We start from the raw sequence: 14370 nt of genomic DNA on the forward strand, positions 1-14370 counted from the left end.
CTCTCTAATATGAAAGCTTCGAATTCCATTTAAAGATCAACATTTATATTTAATTTCAAACCTTGTTAAAAGTTAAGATTTTTATTTGGTTAATTCTTTGCCCTAAACTTCATGAAAAGGATATTATTACACCCAAATTAGTGGAGTGATTAAAAATATATCTTACTGTGTTTTCTCAACAAAAAAAAATCCTCTGTGAAGGCGATAAAAAATGGTATCTTCTATCATCCTAAGATTAGACCATCACCCACATTTATCTCAATCGGTGATTATGCTAAATTTACTCTTCTCTTTGGAGTTGCCGAGCAGACCATTACCTCCTTATTTATGGTGTGATTGGCGCTAATGAAAAATTCTGTCTCATTTTTTTTAATCTTCTCCGAATTATATAACTAATAAACTTGTAATATTTATTAAATGGGATGTTCCATTTTTCTCAAAAAATATTATTATTATTATTATTATTATTATTATCTTCCTTTCAAAGTAAAAAGGAAGTAGAACCCTAGGCTTTAAATAGCCCCTTGCTTATATATGAATTATTCCAGCCAAGAGAGAGGGAGACCTGTTCAATGTTCACTATCCATTCCTGTAATCCTATTCGTTATTCTCGAATAAATCGCTTGATGCTGCCGCTAACCAGAGAACAAATATACCCGTAATATATACCCATATATATTATACACCCTCAAAGAATAAGTATTCACACTTTGACTCTTTCGTTTCCCCGATACTAGTGAGAGAGAGAGAGAGAGAGAGAGAAAGGCGCTCTTTGGCAGAGGAGAGCGAGGCGAAGAGGGAGATGGCCGCGGCACCCGCAAGAGCGCGTGCCGACTACGATTACCTGATCAAGCTTCTCCTCATCGGTGACAGCGGCAAGTTTCCTGTTTCCTTTTCTCCTCCGTGCCTTTGATTTGGTCTTCTTGGGGAGTTGGGTCCTGTTAAATCTAAGCTCTTCGAGTTGGTGGATGGATTTGTTGTTTTCTTTGTGTGTTGACCATTTGGATTATTAATTTCTGTTTTCCTGTGGAATTGGATACGCATTAGGGGTGAATTCTCACTTTGATCTTAAAAAATGTGACTACTTGATGAGTCAGCATGAGTTCTTGTGGTAATGTTATTGTTAGGAAATGAAGGCTTGGAAGGTTGAATCGATCGTGTACATTCAGATCTAGCAAAACAAGATCATAAAGCCGTTGTTGGGCGTGTGATATCGAAATCTCCTAATTAACTCTGGTTTTGTTTAATTAAGCCATGAAATAGGTTTCGTCGATTTAGGTTTGTTTGACTCATGATCCTGATTCATGTTAACTCTTGTCTTACATAGACCAAATATGGAGTTGGTGTCGAGTGAAGGTATTTTTTTTTTTTGGGGCATTCTCTGTCTTAGTATAAAGAGAGGGTTTTGCTTCGTCTCCAAGATGGTATGGAGGTGGTGTTTGGATATCTCTGGAAGAGGACTTGATTGAGAGGTGCTTGGTTTGGTCTCTCAAGGAATGCGGTGTAAGAAAATTTCCTACCGGCGCATATGACAAGATGGATTTGGAGACATGGTCTACTAACTTATGTGCTTGGTGGATAAGAGATTCTTTTAATGATGTCAGAGAAGAGTTAAATTTTGAGGCTTGTGTAGGACCAAGATGGTTAACAGTGTTACACTCATTAAAAATGAAGGAAAGCACCAATGCCTTCAACATTATTTGGGTTGGATGGCATTATAGAGAAGATGAAGGATGAAGATAAGGCCATTATATTGTGTTCATTGCCTGAATCCTGTGCACATGATCACAAGATTGAGTTGTCGTAAGGAGAGTGCTCTAAACACAGACACTCTATCTAGTATCTAGTGTCTTGTTAGCAGATAAACTTTGGAAGAAGGCCACCTTGATAAATTTGGGAAGTGGAGCGGATGCTCTCATCACTATAGATCCTCCAAAATAATTCTCAGAACAGGAAGGAATTTGGATAGATATTCATGAGGCAAATGAAAGTCTAGATTTATAATAATATGATTAGTGCGTTGGCCTTGTGGCAAAGCCAGCCACGATTTTTTTTTTCTTTCTTTTCTGAGCTGCTGCTTTTAGTGAAGGTTTACTGGTTCTTAGAAGTTGAAACTTGTCTCTCAACACATTAGTCCTATCCTTTGTTCAGCAAACACTATTTGCTCAAAAGAATGATTTGGAGTTCTTTTCTAATTAAGTATGATTTCTCTGTTATGTTAAGTGATCTTTTTTTGTTGCAATCTGGGTATTAGACTATTAGCAGTGCAAATTTTTTCCTGATTTTTTTGGAAAGTTATCTAAACTTATGGTACTGTATCTTTTGAATTTTTATTTTTTTGACAAGAGTAAGGTTGCATCACTAATTTGAATTACTGTGGTTTAGACGGCTTATATGAAGCTGAAAGAAGGCCTTCCTTCTCGTAAAGTTATCCCTTGGGAAGTGTTTCAGTTGGCTAAACTTATCTGTGCAGGGGTTGGAAAGAGTTGCTTGCTGTTGCGTTTCTCTGATGATACTTTCACCACTAGTTTTATTACCACAATAGGGTGTGAATGATAACCTCCTTTATTCTCCATTTCCTTTTAATTTGAAAGTTATTTGGTCATGTAAAGCTGACTATCTAGATTTGGAACTCAACCTTCTTTTAAGGATTGATTTCAAGATTAGGACTGTGGATCTTGATGGAAAACGTGTAAAGTTGCAAATATGGGATACAGCTGGTCAAGAACGCTTTCGCACAATAACAACAGGTAGTTTTCTCCATTTCCCTTTATGTTTGTTTCAATAGAATAGATAAAATGAGTTGATGCGAAAATTCTTTTGCTATGTCCATATGCCCGTCCATTGCCATGTGTATTTTCAAGGGTTTAGTAAATCACAATCTCTAACACTGGATAGAAACAAAAATCTCAGGACTGCAAATTTTTATTACTGTTTTGGTGTCCAATTTGATTGATATATGATTTTGCTTGCATTATATTCATGCCATTTGGTTCTGAAAGATAATATATATTATCAGCAAGGAACTGGAAAGGATGTAGAAATCCTTGGTAGGAATATCTAGTATTTGATCTGAACACTTGTTCTTGTGTATTAGCACGTGAATTCATGCTTCTGGGTAGTGTATGTTCAATATTTATTCTCTGTTCACATTTGCATGCATACCTGGCAGTATCATTAATTAAGTATATGACAGTGCAATTTTACACTGAACCACAGAACTGGAGAGAATCTTTTCATGCATACTCAGAGTTCAACTTTGTATTGTGAACTCCAGATCAGACCATGTAGTTTTTTTCTAATAGCTGCTTTCCAGTTGTATGTTTGTTTTCACCTTACTTGTAACTTTTACAGAAAATTATTTACTATCACTGTTGTACAGTTATATGGATGGTTTTTCTTGTTCCCTAGATTAGTTGCCACATATTGCCTATGAACTAGGGCATTGCATACATATTTCATTGATTAGAGAATGTCCTTTTGAAAACATTCATCTTTTTGTCTGTACTATTTCTAATATTCACTAGTATTTAGTTAAATACTGCTGCTGCAGCTTATTACAGAGGAGCGATGGGCATTTTGCTGGTTTATGATGTCACAGATGAGTCTTCTTTCAACAGTATCCTCATCTTAGTTTGTTGTTTCATTATTTTATTTTGTTAATTGCCTTAACTATCTTAAAAACTGAAAGCTGGACTACTTTTCAAACATGAAACTCTACCTTCCTTTCCCACCCTGTGTTTCTTTATTTAAGGCAATAGATATCAGAAATTGGATCCGCAACATTGAACAGCATGCATCTGATAATGTCAACAAGATCTTGGTTGGCAACAAGGCTGACATGGATGAGAGCAAGCGGGTAAAAGTTCTTGATGATTCAATTTTGTTCTGTGATTCAGCGTCCTAGTACATACCCATGATTCTTTTTATTTGACTACCAGGCTATCCCAACATCTCGAGGTCAAATGCTAGCTGATGAGTATGGCATCAAATTTTTCGAGACGGTGAGTTGATCAAGGAAATGCGGTAGTAATGTCCTTTATGAATAAATTGTGTTGCTAGCTGCTAATCCCTTGATTTTCAAATACATCTGTGCAGAGCGCGAAAACAAACTTAAATGTCGAGCAGGTGTTCTTTACTATTGCAAGGGACATAAAGCAAAGACTAACAGAAAGCGACTCCAAAACTGAGGTTTGAACTTCGAAGCCTTTATGATTAGTAGACCATTAGATGGATGGCTTTTTACACATTTTTCTTCCTTGTGCAGCCTCAGACTATCAAAATCAGCAAGACAGACCCAGCTCAGGGCCCCAGTGATCTTGCAGCCAAATCATCTTGCTGTGGTTCCTGATGGATTGATTACACACAGATTTCTGGGTCTTCTTAAGCATCCGTTCTCTTTAGTTTGCTGATGCCTTTTGTGTCGCGCCGCCTTTCCACATCTTAAAATTATTGATGTTTTTTTTAAGTCTCAGACTTTCTCTTTGCCATTTCTGTCGGCTGCCTGTGGTGCTCTACTATGTTCGTTGCTAAAGTCGGTTTAAGTGCATCAATCAATTCCCTACTGCTACTGTTAGCCAACTTCTCCTGGTTCAACAGCAATGTATTGTTTAGCTGCACAATCTCATTGCTGGTAATATTTGCATGTACTGAAGGAATTCCATATTTGTTTTCAGTCTTCTTTCTGACTTGGCAAACTGATGTTTAGCAAGTAATAATATAATATATCCTCTGTTATTGTGTTTGCTGCAGATTCATTTTACCCCATAGGAACTTGTATCAAAGAGTGCAAGTTTCCATATAATTTCCTATATGCATAATCCTATGATCATACTATTCAAAAGGGCAAAGCAATGTAGTCAAATCTCACTTGATTACTACCTAACAAGAAATTTTCTTTTCCAGGTGTTTCTATTCTCCACCAGGGCAAACAGAATGGCCAAGTGGGGAGTAGCAGGGTGAGATCTAATCTAATATCCATCCTGTCACCTTTTTTTCCACTTTATTAAATTTATACCCAGCTACTTTAATCACTCTCTCCATTCCCTTCTCCTCTCCTCTGGAAGCTCCCGCCACCTCTTCCCATCACTCCACCACCCAAAGTACGGAGCCACCCCTTTACTACTTTCTTTAACCGAATTCTCTGCACCGCTTTAGCGTGCCGTGGAAAGCGTACCACCTTTTCCCGATTCGCTCCCACCTCCCCTCTCCTCTCCTCTCCTCTCCCTCCTCTCTCTCCTCCGTAGAGCAATTAATGCCCTATTGATTTCCCCAATGCATCCGTACTACCACCCACTTTATTGTGCAAATAGAGATACAGAGACCATCATCTACCTTTTTTTTGGGTCCCTTTTTATTTTCTTGTTCTTTGCTTACGACCAAATTAACGAATGTTATAACTGTTGGTCACTTGGTTGGAATAGTAGGAACTAGCAGTTTGTCATTATTTAATCTTATTTATTAGTCTTAATTTTTTTATAAATAAATTTAATTAACTAAAAAAAATGAAAATATATTTCATTACTGAAACAAGCGAATTTTAGCTTTAGGAGCAAAAAAGTTCATGGAGATAGAAAATAAGGGAGATATAATATTGTGAATACACAGCACCGAGAGGAATCTTTAATATTGTTGACAACTGAGATGATTGACCTCAAAATGAGCCGCACTAGGAGTGCAACAGCTTCAAATATTTAAAGGATAATTTATTCGAAAATATTCTACACTTTATTTTTTATTATTTGACTCGTGTATTTTACTTTAATCTTTTAAAAAATATTTTGACAGTAATTTTCTTAAGTGATAATTATTATAAAAATACAAAATAATCTTTGTTCGAGAGAGTTTTACTTGACTTATCTATCTTCTCTGTTGATTTATATATCGTAACTTGTTGTTAAATTAAAGTTAAACTCAAAATATATTAAAATATTAAAAGTCAAATATATGGGTCGAACAATAAAACAATATAGTGTGAAGGATAATAAATATAAAACTTCTCTGTTTTTTAACCTTCTCAGTTTCTAATATTTATTCATTTTAAAAGAACAAGTACAGCACTAGTTGGTAAAAAAGAAGGTGAATAGAATAGTTGTGTCTGAGAGAGATAAATAACTTTGACTTCTCTGGTCAACAACTCACCCACTTAGCCCCTCATCGGAGCAAGAAGTAACGGTCAGAAGCTTACACTGTTCTTTCTCCCCACTCTTCTGTCACTTCTCTGCTCTGCTTTGCTCTGCTCTGCTCTCCACTGTCTTGATCGGTGGAGAATATACATATATATAGGCAGCAGCTATAAGGCCAGGACAAGAGATCCCAGCCCCCATCAAAATACCACCTTTGGCGATATCCACTTCGCATTTTCTCCTCTTACCATCGCATCGCGCTGTAGAGGTTCGAGGTGAGATGGAGAGCTATGGGAGGAGGAAGATCGCCGTGGTGTATTACCTCTGCCGGAACCGCCATCTCGAGCACCCGCATTTCATCGAAGTGCCGCTTTCCTCGCCCGAGGGGTTGTATCTAAGAGGTCAGTGGAAGGAATTTAGTGATGCCGACGAGTTGGTTAAAATTTGGATTGGAGTTCGCATTCGTTTTGTTTGTGATTTGGGTTTTGTTTGTTTGCGTTGGTAGATGTGATTAATCGGCTCAATTTGGTGAGGGGGAAGGTCATGCCCACCAGGTATTCGTGGTCTTGCAAGAGGTAATGGCGATTGCCCAGATGATAAAAAAATCCTTACGTTTGGAGTTTTCGTCGGAAAAGTTTGAATCGCTTTTTTATTAGTTCGAGTGGTTTTGCAGGAGTTACAAGAACGGATTCGTGTGGCATGATCTCTCCGAGGATGATCTGGTGCTCCCGGCCAATGGTGACGAGTATGTTCTCAAGGGCTCTGAGCTCTTGGATCAATCTCCTTCAGGTAATCCAGAAGTGAAAATAGTTGGTCAAAATGCATTCCATTTGATTAATGTTGGTAATAGTGAAGAACCCTAGTCTATTTTCCTTTTACTTCTGCTTGTTTAGATCGGATTCATCAGAACAATGGGAGCCAAAAACAACAAAACCCGAACCAGGAATCTCCCAATTTTCCTAGAGCCAAGGAAGCTTCTTGTTCTTCTTACTCACCACCCACCGTTGTCATTAGAGAAGCCAAGCCTCCACTTTCACCACCTTCCCAAGAAGAGGAAGTATCTCCGATACCTAGAAGGCCCCCATCATCAGATATCTGCTCCCCTGGTCTTGTGGAGTATAGGGTCTGTAATCCTATAGGTGCTGCCGACGCATCGACGCAAACTGAGGATGGTGGAGGGAGAAGGTCTCTCCACGGCCAGGAGAGTTGCACTAGGGGAGTTTCAACCGACGATGGCTTAAGTTATGTTGAATTCATTGAATTGCAGCAGAACCATGCCCGGAAATCCGACGAGAGGACAAACAATAGCTGGGAAGGGATCTCACCTCCTCCCACTTTATCAGCATTGTCAGCTGGCCGTAAGTCGGAGACCTTGGAGTCTTTGATTAGATCAGAAGCCTGTAAAATGAACAGCTATCGAATTCTTCATGGGGAGGATGTTCTCATTCCCAAGGATCCAAAGCTGAGGCCCTCAGATGTGCTGATGCAACTAATAACATGTGGATCAATATCTGTGAAAGACCACCATAGATTTGGGTTTGTACCGAGCTACAAGCCAAGGTTCTCGCACATGAAGTTCCCATCACCAATATTTTCTCATTCGATGATGCTTGGAGAGCTCGATTGCCTGTCGGAAGATCCAAGGTTGATGCGGTTAAAACTGGAAGACAAGGAATATTTTAGTGGGAGCTTAATTGAAACAAAAAAGTACAGGGAGGATATAGGGAAAAAGATACCCATCCTCAGACGTTCTTCTTCCTACAATGCTGACAGGTTAGCTTGGCTCCCTTGCTCATTTTTCGTATTCTATATTGTCTTCTACATTGTCTGTTGGCATGGAGCACAGATGCTGCCTGCTCATCCTTGTTCTCGTAACTCAATAATGTAACTGAGCCACAGTGCATCCTTTATCTTAGTTATTCATTAAACTAGTTGCCTCGTAAGACATGAAATGCTCGCAGGGTTTTATTTTTGTTTTACTTTTTGCCATTGAAAACTGCTGGTGATATGCCTTGTTCAGAAAATACATGCTCTTATTGTTGGAAAGAAAAAAAAAACTGCTGTATTCATTTGTATTATCTACACCTATGGAATTTGAACTAATGAAGCAAAGTTTAATCATGATTTTGCTCCATTCTGCGTCTCAATTAACTACATGACTTTCTTATTGAGTAAGAGAATCCCTCTATCAAAGTTGTCATCATTCTCCATCGTCTTGACTTTACTTGCATTGAGAGGAGTTTCTGGAGCGGCTGCTCCTTGATTACTGAAGCCATGATTTCAATCAAGAATTGGTTTTGCTGGGTATTTGCACTCCCTTTGGATTGATGTTAGGTTTAGTTCCAACTATTTGAGGTTGATTATATGGATCCTTTCCTCCATTCATCTTTTTTTAGTGTAAAATCAATTGCTACCATGTTTTTTCTTACTAATCACGAAATATTTGTTTAAGAAATTTCATGTTTGTATTACTAGCACCAAAGTTAACACGTCTGAAATATGCAGGAGCTGCAAATCACTAGATTCCAGGAGGAATGACGAAGAGACAACAAATACATCACGTTCAAAGTGCCTCCCAAGAACCATTAAGCTTACATCCATCAAGCCAACTAAGAATGAATCTACCAAATCTCCTATTTCAGATTGCCCTAGAAGGTCTTCAGCTGGGCCAGATTCTACCCTGCCATCAAAAGGAGGAAGCAGAAGCATCACTGATGCCTCCTCATTGAAAGGATCTTCCATGAGGCTAGAATCTTTCAGAGAGGAAAAGGAGAAGACGATCAAAATCGAAGAAAGTTAAGTACAGTTCGTCTAGACAGTGCTTTATCATTGTAACACTGCAACCATCTCTTGGTAATGATTTGCTGGTTCTTTCATTCTGCAGGCTTACGTCAGGAGCACGGGTTATAATCCGGTCTAGAGTTCCATGCGACGACGAAAGCGAAGAGGGATCCAATTCCTGATGCTAGTATTCTATTGATCTCGTTAACAGTTGAGAAGAGAAACTGGTCAGTGGTTTGCAGAGCTGCTGCTATTTAATTGTGATTCATTATGTCAAATATTCAGGTAGATTTTGCCATGTCCTTTATGTGGAATCAGAGAACTAACTGATGACTTCAGGTAGATAGATTGTTTAGGATCTCACTATTCAATGATCAAGTAAAGCAAATCCTTTTCATACATTGAGTTTGAGATCATTGATACATCTAAAGATTCTCTCAATCGATAAAAACCCTATGGAAAAAGAATAGAGGCTATTACAGTAGTGGGCTATGTTGCATCTGATGCTGCTTTGCTGCAGATATTTATTCTTCAACACTATTTATTCAAGTTCGATATTTTTTTTTACTATCATTAATAACAAATAATGGATATCCTTCTTTTTCTACGGCAAACATTATTCCTTCTTCTTTTTACCTTTTTTCCTTTCAAATGCAAGAATTATCAGAAGACTCAAATGTATCCCATATATAGCCTGATACCAACAATCAAACAGCCTTCAAATAATCTGCTAGACCATTTTATCACACAACCATGCCTACCCTCTTCCTCCTCTTCTTCGTCTTCTTCTTGACCCCTCCTTCCTCCGCTGACTCGGCATGCAAGCCGTCCTGTGGCGGCCTCTCCCTCCATTACCCCTTCGGCTCCGGCCCGGGCTGCGGTAGCCCCGCCTTCCACCCCCACGTCGCATGCAACGCCACCCGCCAATTGCTCACCTTCTCCACCCAATCCGGCACGTACCCAATCCAATCCATCGACTACACCAACCAACTTCTCATCCTCTCTGACCCCTCCATGTCCACGTGCTCCGCCACCTCCCCTAGCTCAGGCTTCTCCCTGACCTGGGACGCCCCCTTCGCCTTCTCCGACACTGACATCTTCGCCCTCCTCGAGTGCGACGCCGCCAGCGCCTCCAACTCCACCCTGTGCGACACGACCAACTCCCCCGTGTGCGGCCTCCTCTACACATGCGACGCCATTAAAGACCTCGGCGCGCCGGTCTCGACGTGCTGCATCTACACGCCGGTGAGTCTCGGGCCGTCGTTCGAGATGGACTTGGAGAAGTTGAAGTGTAGTAGTTATAGTGGGATCTATGGCTTTAATGGAAACGAGGGTTATCCAAAAGGGTGGGAGTTTGGGATTGCTCTTAAGTATCGGTTTAGTGTGGATGATGGGTATCCGAGTTCTTGTGCCGAATGCGAGAAGAGCAATGGCGTGTGTGGTTATAGTGGGCAGTATCATTCTTTTCTTTGTAGCTGTGCTAATGGGATGAATACGTCGTCGAATTGCTACTTTCAGTCCGACTCATGGAGCCGAGGAAGAAGGATACTGCCATTTAAGACTGGTAATCTTCTCTTCTTTTATTTATTTAAAGTTTCACACCTTCACCTCTGTGTCTGTTGTGGTAGATCAAGGCTGTCTTGAAAGAATTATAAATAGTGAAAATGCCGGGTGTGAAATGAAAACTTCCCAATAGAAGGAGTTGATGACTGAGAAGTTTGTAATTTTATGAAATCGTCGTCTTTTACGTTGGTGCAGGGCCTTGGTTCATTTCTTCATGGTTGGCAATGGCATGGATCCTGTTGCAGCTCTGAGACTAGGCAAGTAAATGGGCAATAGGTTTTGGTGCAGAAGATCTAAAGTAGTATGCGAATTACATGATGCACATTAGAATACAAGCATAAGAGTGAGTGAGGATTTCTTTTTAAGAATGGTACTGCATCTATGAAAGCTTCCAGGGAAAGGAAAAGAGCTGCTCTAATAATTGGATTGCTACATAGAAAGGCCTGGCCAGTTGAAGAGAAGAATATATTCTAGAGCCCATGGTTGGTGGCTGTAGGAATCTAAGCCACTTTTCTTTTTTATCTTTGTGCTGCAATAACGTGTACTATTATTCTCACGAGGTGGACTAGCACTGTAATCTGTGTTTTGACTTGAATATATCTCTCTTGGATCTCAAGCTAATCTTAGAAATTTCCTGCAGGGAAAAAAATTAGTGTCCCTGCACATTGAGCTCAGTACATTATAGGAGACAGTTATAGTGCTTTCTCTTGGCACAAGACCCAATTAGCATAGTAGTTTGAAACTCAACTTAACGGTAGATAGCTGTGTTAATGACATGGAGTAGGAACTTTAAATGACAATAAGAAAATTCAGAAGCTTTATCTTAATAGTGAGCTAATTCAGTTCATATGTATTAACAGCTAACTATATGCCATCAACAATGCAAGATGCATAGACTTCTCATTTGGCATCTAAAGATCGAAAACCATGTCGATTAGAACAACGAGGAGGATAAATATCTCTGGAAAATCATATGATGATACACACTGTAGTATGACATTTGTACATCTACAGTAACTCTTAATTCTGTTAGTGTTCAGACAAGCTATGACCAGAACTCACCAAAATATGCTTCAAAAACATATACACCTCAAGGAGCAAGAAAAAAAAAGAAGCAACATAATTTGAAAATTATACTCTTACAACATGAATTAAGAACTATGAGTCACATAGCCCACAACTCTTCTGACAATTTCCAAGCGTATTGTTGTTTCCTACCATGTAGATAGGATTTTTCTGACACTCCCCTGCGGCAGCCCATTGCTCACACAGCACATTCTTATCAGAACATTCCCCAGGTAAGCTGTCTGTCTGTAAGTTGTCATAGGACTTCACATGAATCCATTTTGGTGCGGACCATTTTTCGCCTTCTATGACTGGGCAGCTTCCGTGCAAACTGTGTGGATCTGTTGTGCCATCGACATTAAGGCTAAAGAAGAGAACAGCATCCCCCTTACTAGGTTTTACTGCGAGACAATAAATTTAATGAATGAGCTAACAAGAAAAGTTCAATTAGTGATTCATGCACAATAAGAATGGCCACGGATTTAGTGCTTAGACAACAATGTTAATTGGATACGATGGATTACAGTTTAGCTTAGACAACAATGTTAGGTAAATTTCAATCTATTTCGAGTACCTGCATAACCTTGTCTTGCACACTCAGACCAAGTTTCATCCTTAAGCTGAGACTGCCCTCCCTACAACCAGTGGAGATCACTTTAAGTTCACAATCTTACCTTAGACAATGTAAGTAGTCTATTATGTTACCTCAGCATTAGGAAACACGGTTTCACCACCCATCTTTACATCAGATAGATACATAAGCACTGTGGCGGCTCGATGACCTCCGCGTGCTTGATTCTTCTTATCTTGGAAGTAATCAAAATGTGCATCGTACTTCTGACCAATTCCATAGTGCAGTACTTGAATGGGCTCAGCATTTTCTGATAAAAAAAGATTCAATCAGCAGGAGAAAATAGTTAGGAATAGCCAATTTTGAACCAAAAGGAGAAAAACTAAGTTACCTTCAGGAAGGAAGGTCCAAGCAGCAATTCTTTCTTCAATTCTAGAGACAATTGCATCCTACAGAAGAAAAGATATCAGATTCCATTTTATCATTAGCATCTTGGTTTCTTTAGCACACAATATTTATCGCATAACGAGGATAAGATTTTCCACTAATTCTCTACTACTGTGGAAGATTCTCTATTCTAGACTATCAAGTGAAGGGCCATTATGGATCATTAAATTATGAACTTCTTCTAAATGTGAGAAATAACAATGCCAAGTTGGTGCATATAATAGAGAAACGAAAAGTGAAACAACTATACATGAAAAGCCCAACTATTTACCCAATTCCATTATATGATTCTTGTCACCAATAGAAAGAAATTATATCCAAAATTAAAGGCCAACCAATTACCTGGCGCTTGGCCAAGAACATGCCGGAGCTCGTCCGGACGTTGCTCATCATACTCTTCCCGGATAAATTATCCGCAACCATCGACTTTTCCAGCCTATTCTTTGCCTACCGACAAACCCACATACATCAAGAATTGGGTCTATCAAGCCAATAAGAGGGGAAAGGGAAAAGAAGATTTCCTTACCAACTTAATTAGATGATCGCATTCATCATGAGAAAGGAAACCCTTGTACAAGAAAGCCCTGCAGCCAAAGCCCAGAACTTTGAATCCCAAATCGACTTCAAAATCGAGAAGAGGAGTAGGTAATGGGCAATGCTTACCTGGGCTTCCAAGAGACTTGGGTTACTCGAGTTGGGTCGAAGGCAACGGCGGTTATCTCTTTCTCCGGGAGGAGGAGGATGAGGGAGACGAGTAAGAGGAGGGAGAAGAAGGCGAGAAGGCGACGGTATCCCATTCTTGGTCATGGTGTTCGCCAAACTCTTGCTTGTATTGCTTATAAAATGGAAGCAGGGGATTGGGATTTGAGCAGCCGCCCATAGCAATTTGTTGGTTTTGCTCTTGTTTTGATGGACGAAAGAAACAAGCATTAGGAAGGAGTGTTAGATTTTGACTTTGTTTCGCCGCGGTAAGAGGAACTGGGGATTTCTACGCCCACGGCATTGAGTTGGTCCACCGTTCTCCGGATGACCGTTGGACAAGTTTTTGTCAACGCATTTCTTAGAAGGGCAACGTACAATAAACCGTTAAGTACATTTAGTCCTCTTATATTTTGCCCTCGTGCACTATAAAACTATACAATTACCTTCTAAATTTTTAAAAAAACTATAACTAAATTCATCACGTACCAAGCAAGTAAATAATATATTATGTTCAGATAGGCAAAATTACCCTTGTGAAGACTAAAACAAATATTTTTAAATAATTTTGCTCTCATCTTCTTCGGCCTTCTACTCTTCTTTCCCAATATTTCTTCATTTTTTCCACGGGGCTTTTAGCATAAGCAACAACACCATGTACCCTACATCCTGTGTCTTCTTCTATGAATGACTTATACTTTATCATCCTTCAAAGTTAAGATCAAAGTTAAGATCTTTACAAGGATAAAAGTAACGAAACTAAAGAGAAAAGAAAAGAAAAAAAAGATAAAAATAAAATAAAGGGAAAAGAAAAGAGAGAAAAAGATAGAATGAGAAAAAAAGAAGATGAGAAGATATATTTTGACCGGAGCTATAAGGTCTTATTACTATATTACACTTATATACAAAATAATAAATTTAAATATATAAATAACAAATTAACAGTCTTAATTACTCAAATTTTATTTTTAGTTTTTCGATCTTTTTATTAGTATTTCATATTTTATATTTATTTAATGTATTATTATTTAAAAAAACTTTACATTTTTATTTTTAATTAAATGTTTTTCTATTAACTTATTCTATTATTTGTATTTGGTTTTAATTCTGATTATTTTG

The 14370-nt window shown here is 38.8% G+C and overlaps 4 protein-coding genes across 5 annotated transcripts; 3 read left to right on the plus strand and 1 right to left on the minus strand.

Moving 5' to 3' along the window:
- The first annotated feature begins 683 nt into the window (after positions 1-683).
- On the plus strand, positions 684-4751 carry LOC140762477 (ras-related protein RABE1c-like). Its single transcript, XM_073100299.1, has 8 exons — positions 684-875; positions 2474-2546; positions 2650-2750; positions 3554-3619; positions 3762-3859; positions 3942-4004; positions 4099-4191; positions 4268-4751. Exons 1-8 carry the CDS (start codon positions 803-805, stop codon positions 4349-4351), a joined length of 651 nt encoding a protein of 216 aa, XP_072956400.1. The 5' UTR covers positions 684-802; the 3' UTR covers positions 4352-4751.
- Positions 4752-4888: 137 nt separating this feature from the next.
- LOC140762475 (protein SOSEKI 3-like) lies at positions 4889-9307 on the plus strand. Of its 2 annotated transcripts, XM_073100295.1 has the most exons (6): positions 4889-6526; positions 6631-6700; positions 6799-6914; positions 7019-7898; positions 8631-8920; positions 9010-9307. In XM_073100295.1, the coding sequence occupies exons 1-6, from the start codon at positions 6406-6408 to the stop codon at positions 9033-9035; spliced, it is 1503 nt and encodes a 500-aa protein (XP_072956396.1). In that variant the 5' UTR covers positions 4889-6405; the 3' UTR covers positions 9036-9307. The 2 variants fall into 2 exon arrangements, with proteins under 2 accessions (XP_072956396.1, XP_072956397.1); XM_073100296.1 differs by having other exon boundaries at positions 8631-9307.
- Positions 9308-9417: 110 nt separating this feature from the next.
- LOC140762476 (wall-associated receptor kinase-like 20) lies at positions 9418-11079 on the plus strand. The gene is made up of 2 exons (XM_073100297.1): positions 9418-10470; positions 10665-11079. The coding sequence occupies exons 1-2, from the start codon at positions 9660-9662 to the stop codon at positions 10718-10720; spliced, it is 867 nt and encodes a 288-aa protein (XP_072956398.1). The 5' UTR covers positions 9418-9659; the 3' UTR covers positions 10721-11079.
- Positions 11080-11403: 324 nt separating this feature from the next.
- On the minus strand, positions 11404-13488 carry LOC140763356 (probable prolyl 4-hydroxylase 6). The gene is made up of 7 exons (XM_073101512.1): positions 13216-13488; positions 13079-13136; positions 12895-12999; positions 12497-12554; positions 12240-12415; positions 12109-12169; positions 11404-11935 (listed from the first exon to the last, which is right to left on the minus strand). Exons 1-7 carry the CDS (start codon positions 13347-13349, stop codon positions 11628-11630), a joined length of 900 nt encoding a protein of 299 aa, XP_072957613.1. The 5' UTR covers positions 13350-13488; the 3' UTR covers positions 11404-11627.
- Positions 13489-14370: the final 882 nt, after the last annotated feature.

This window comes from Typha angustifolia, chromosome 7 (assembly GCF_048772165.1).
Source record: "Typha angustifolia cultivar Huaian chromosome 7, ASM4877216v1, whole genome shotgun sequence".
Classification (NCBI taxonomy): Eukaryota; Viridiplantae; Streptophyta; class Magnoliopsida; order Poales; family Typhaceae; genus Typha; species Typha angustifolia.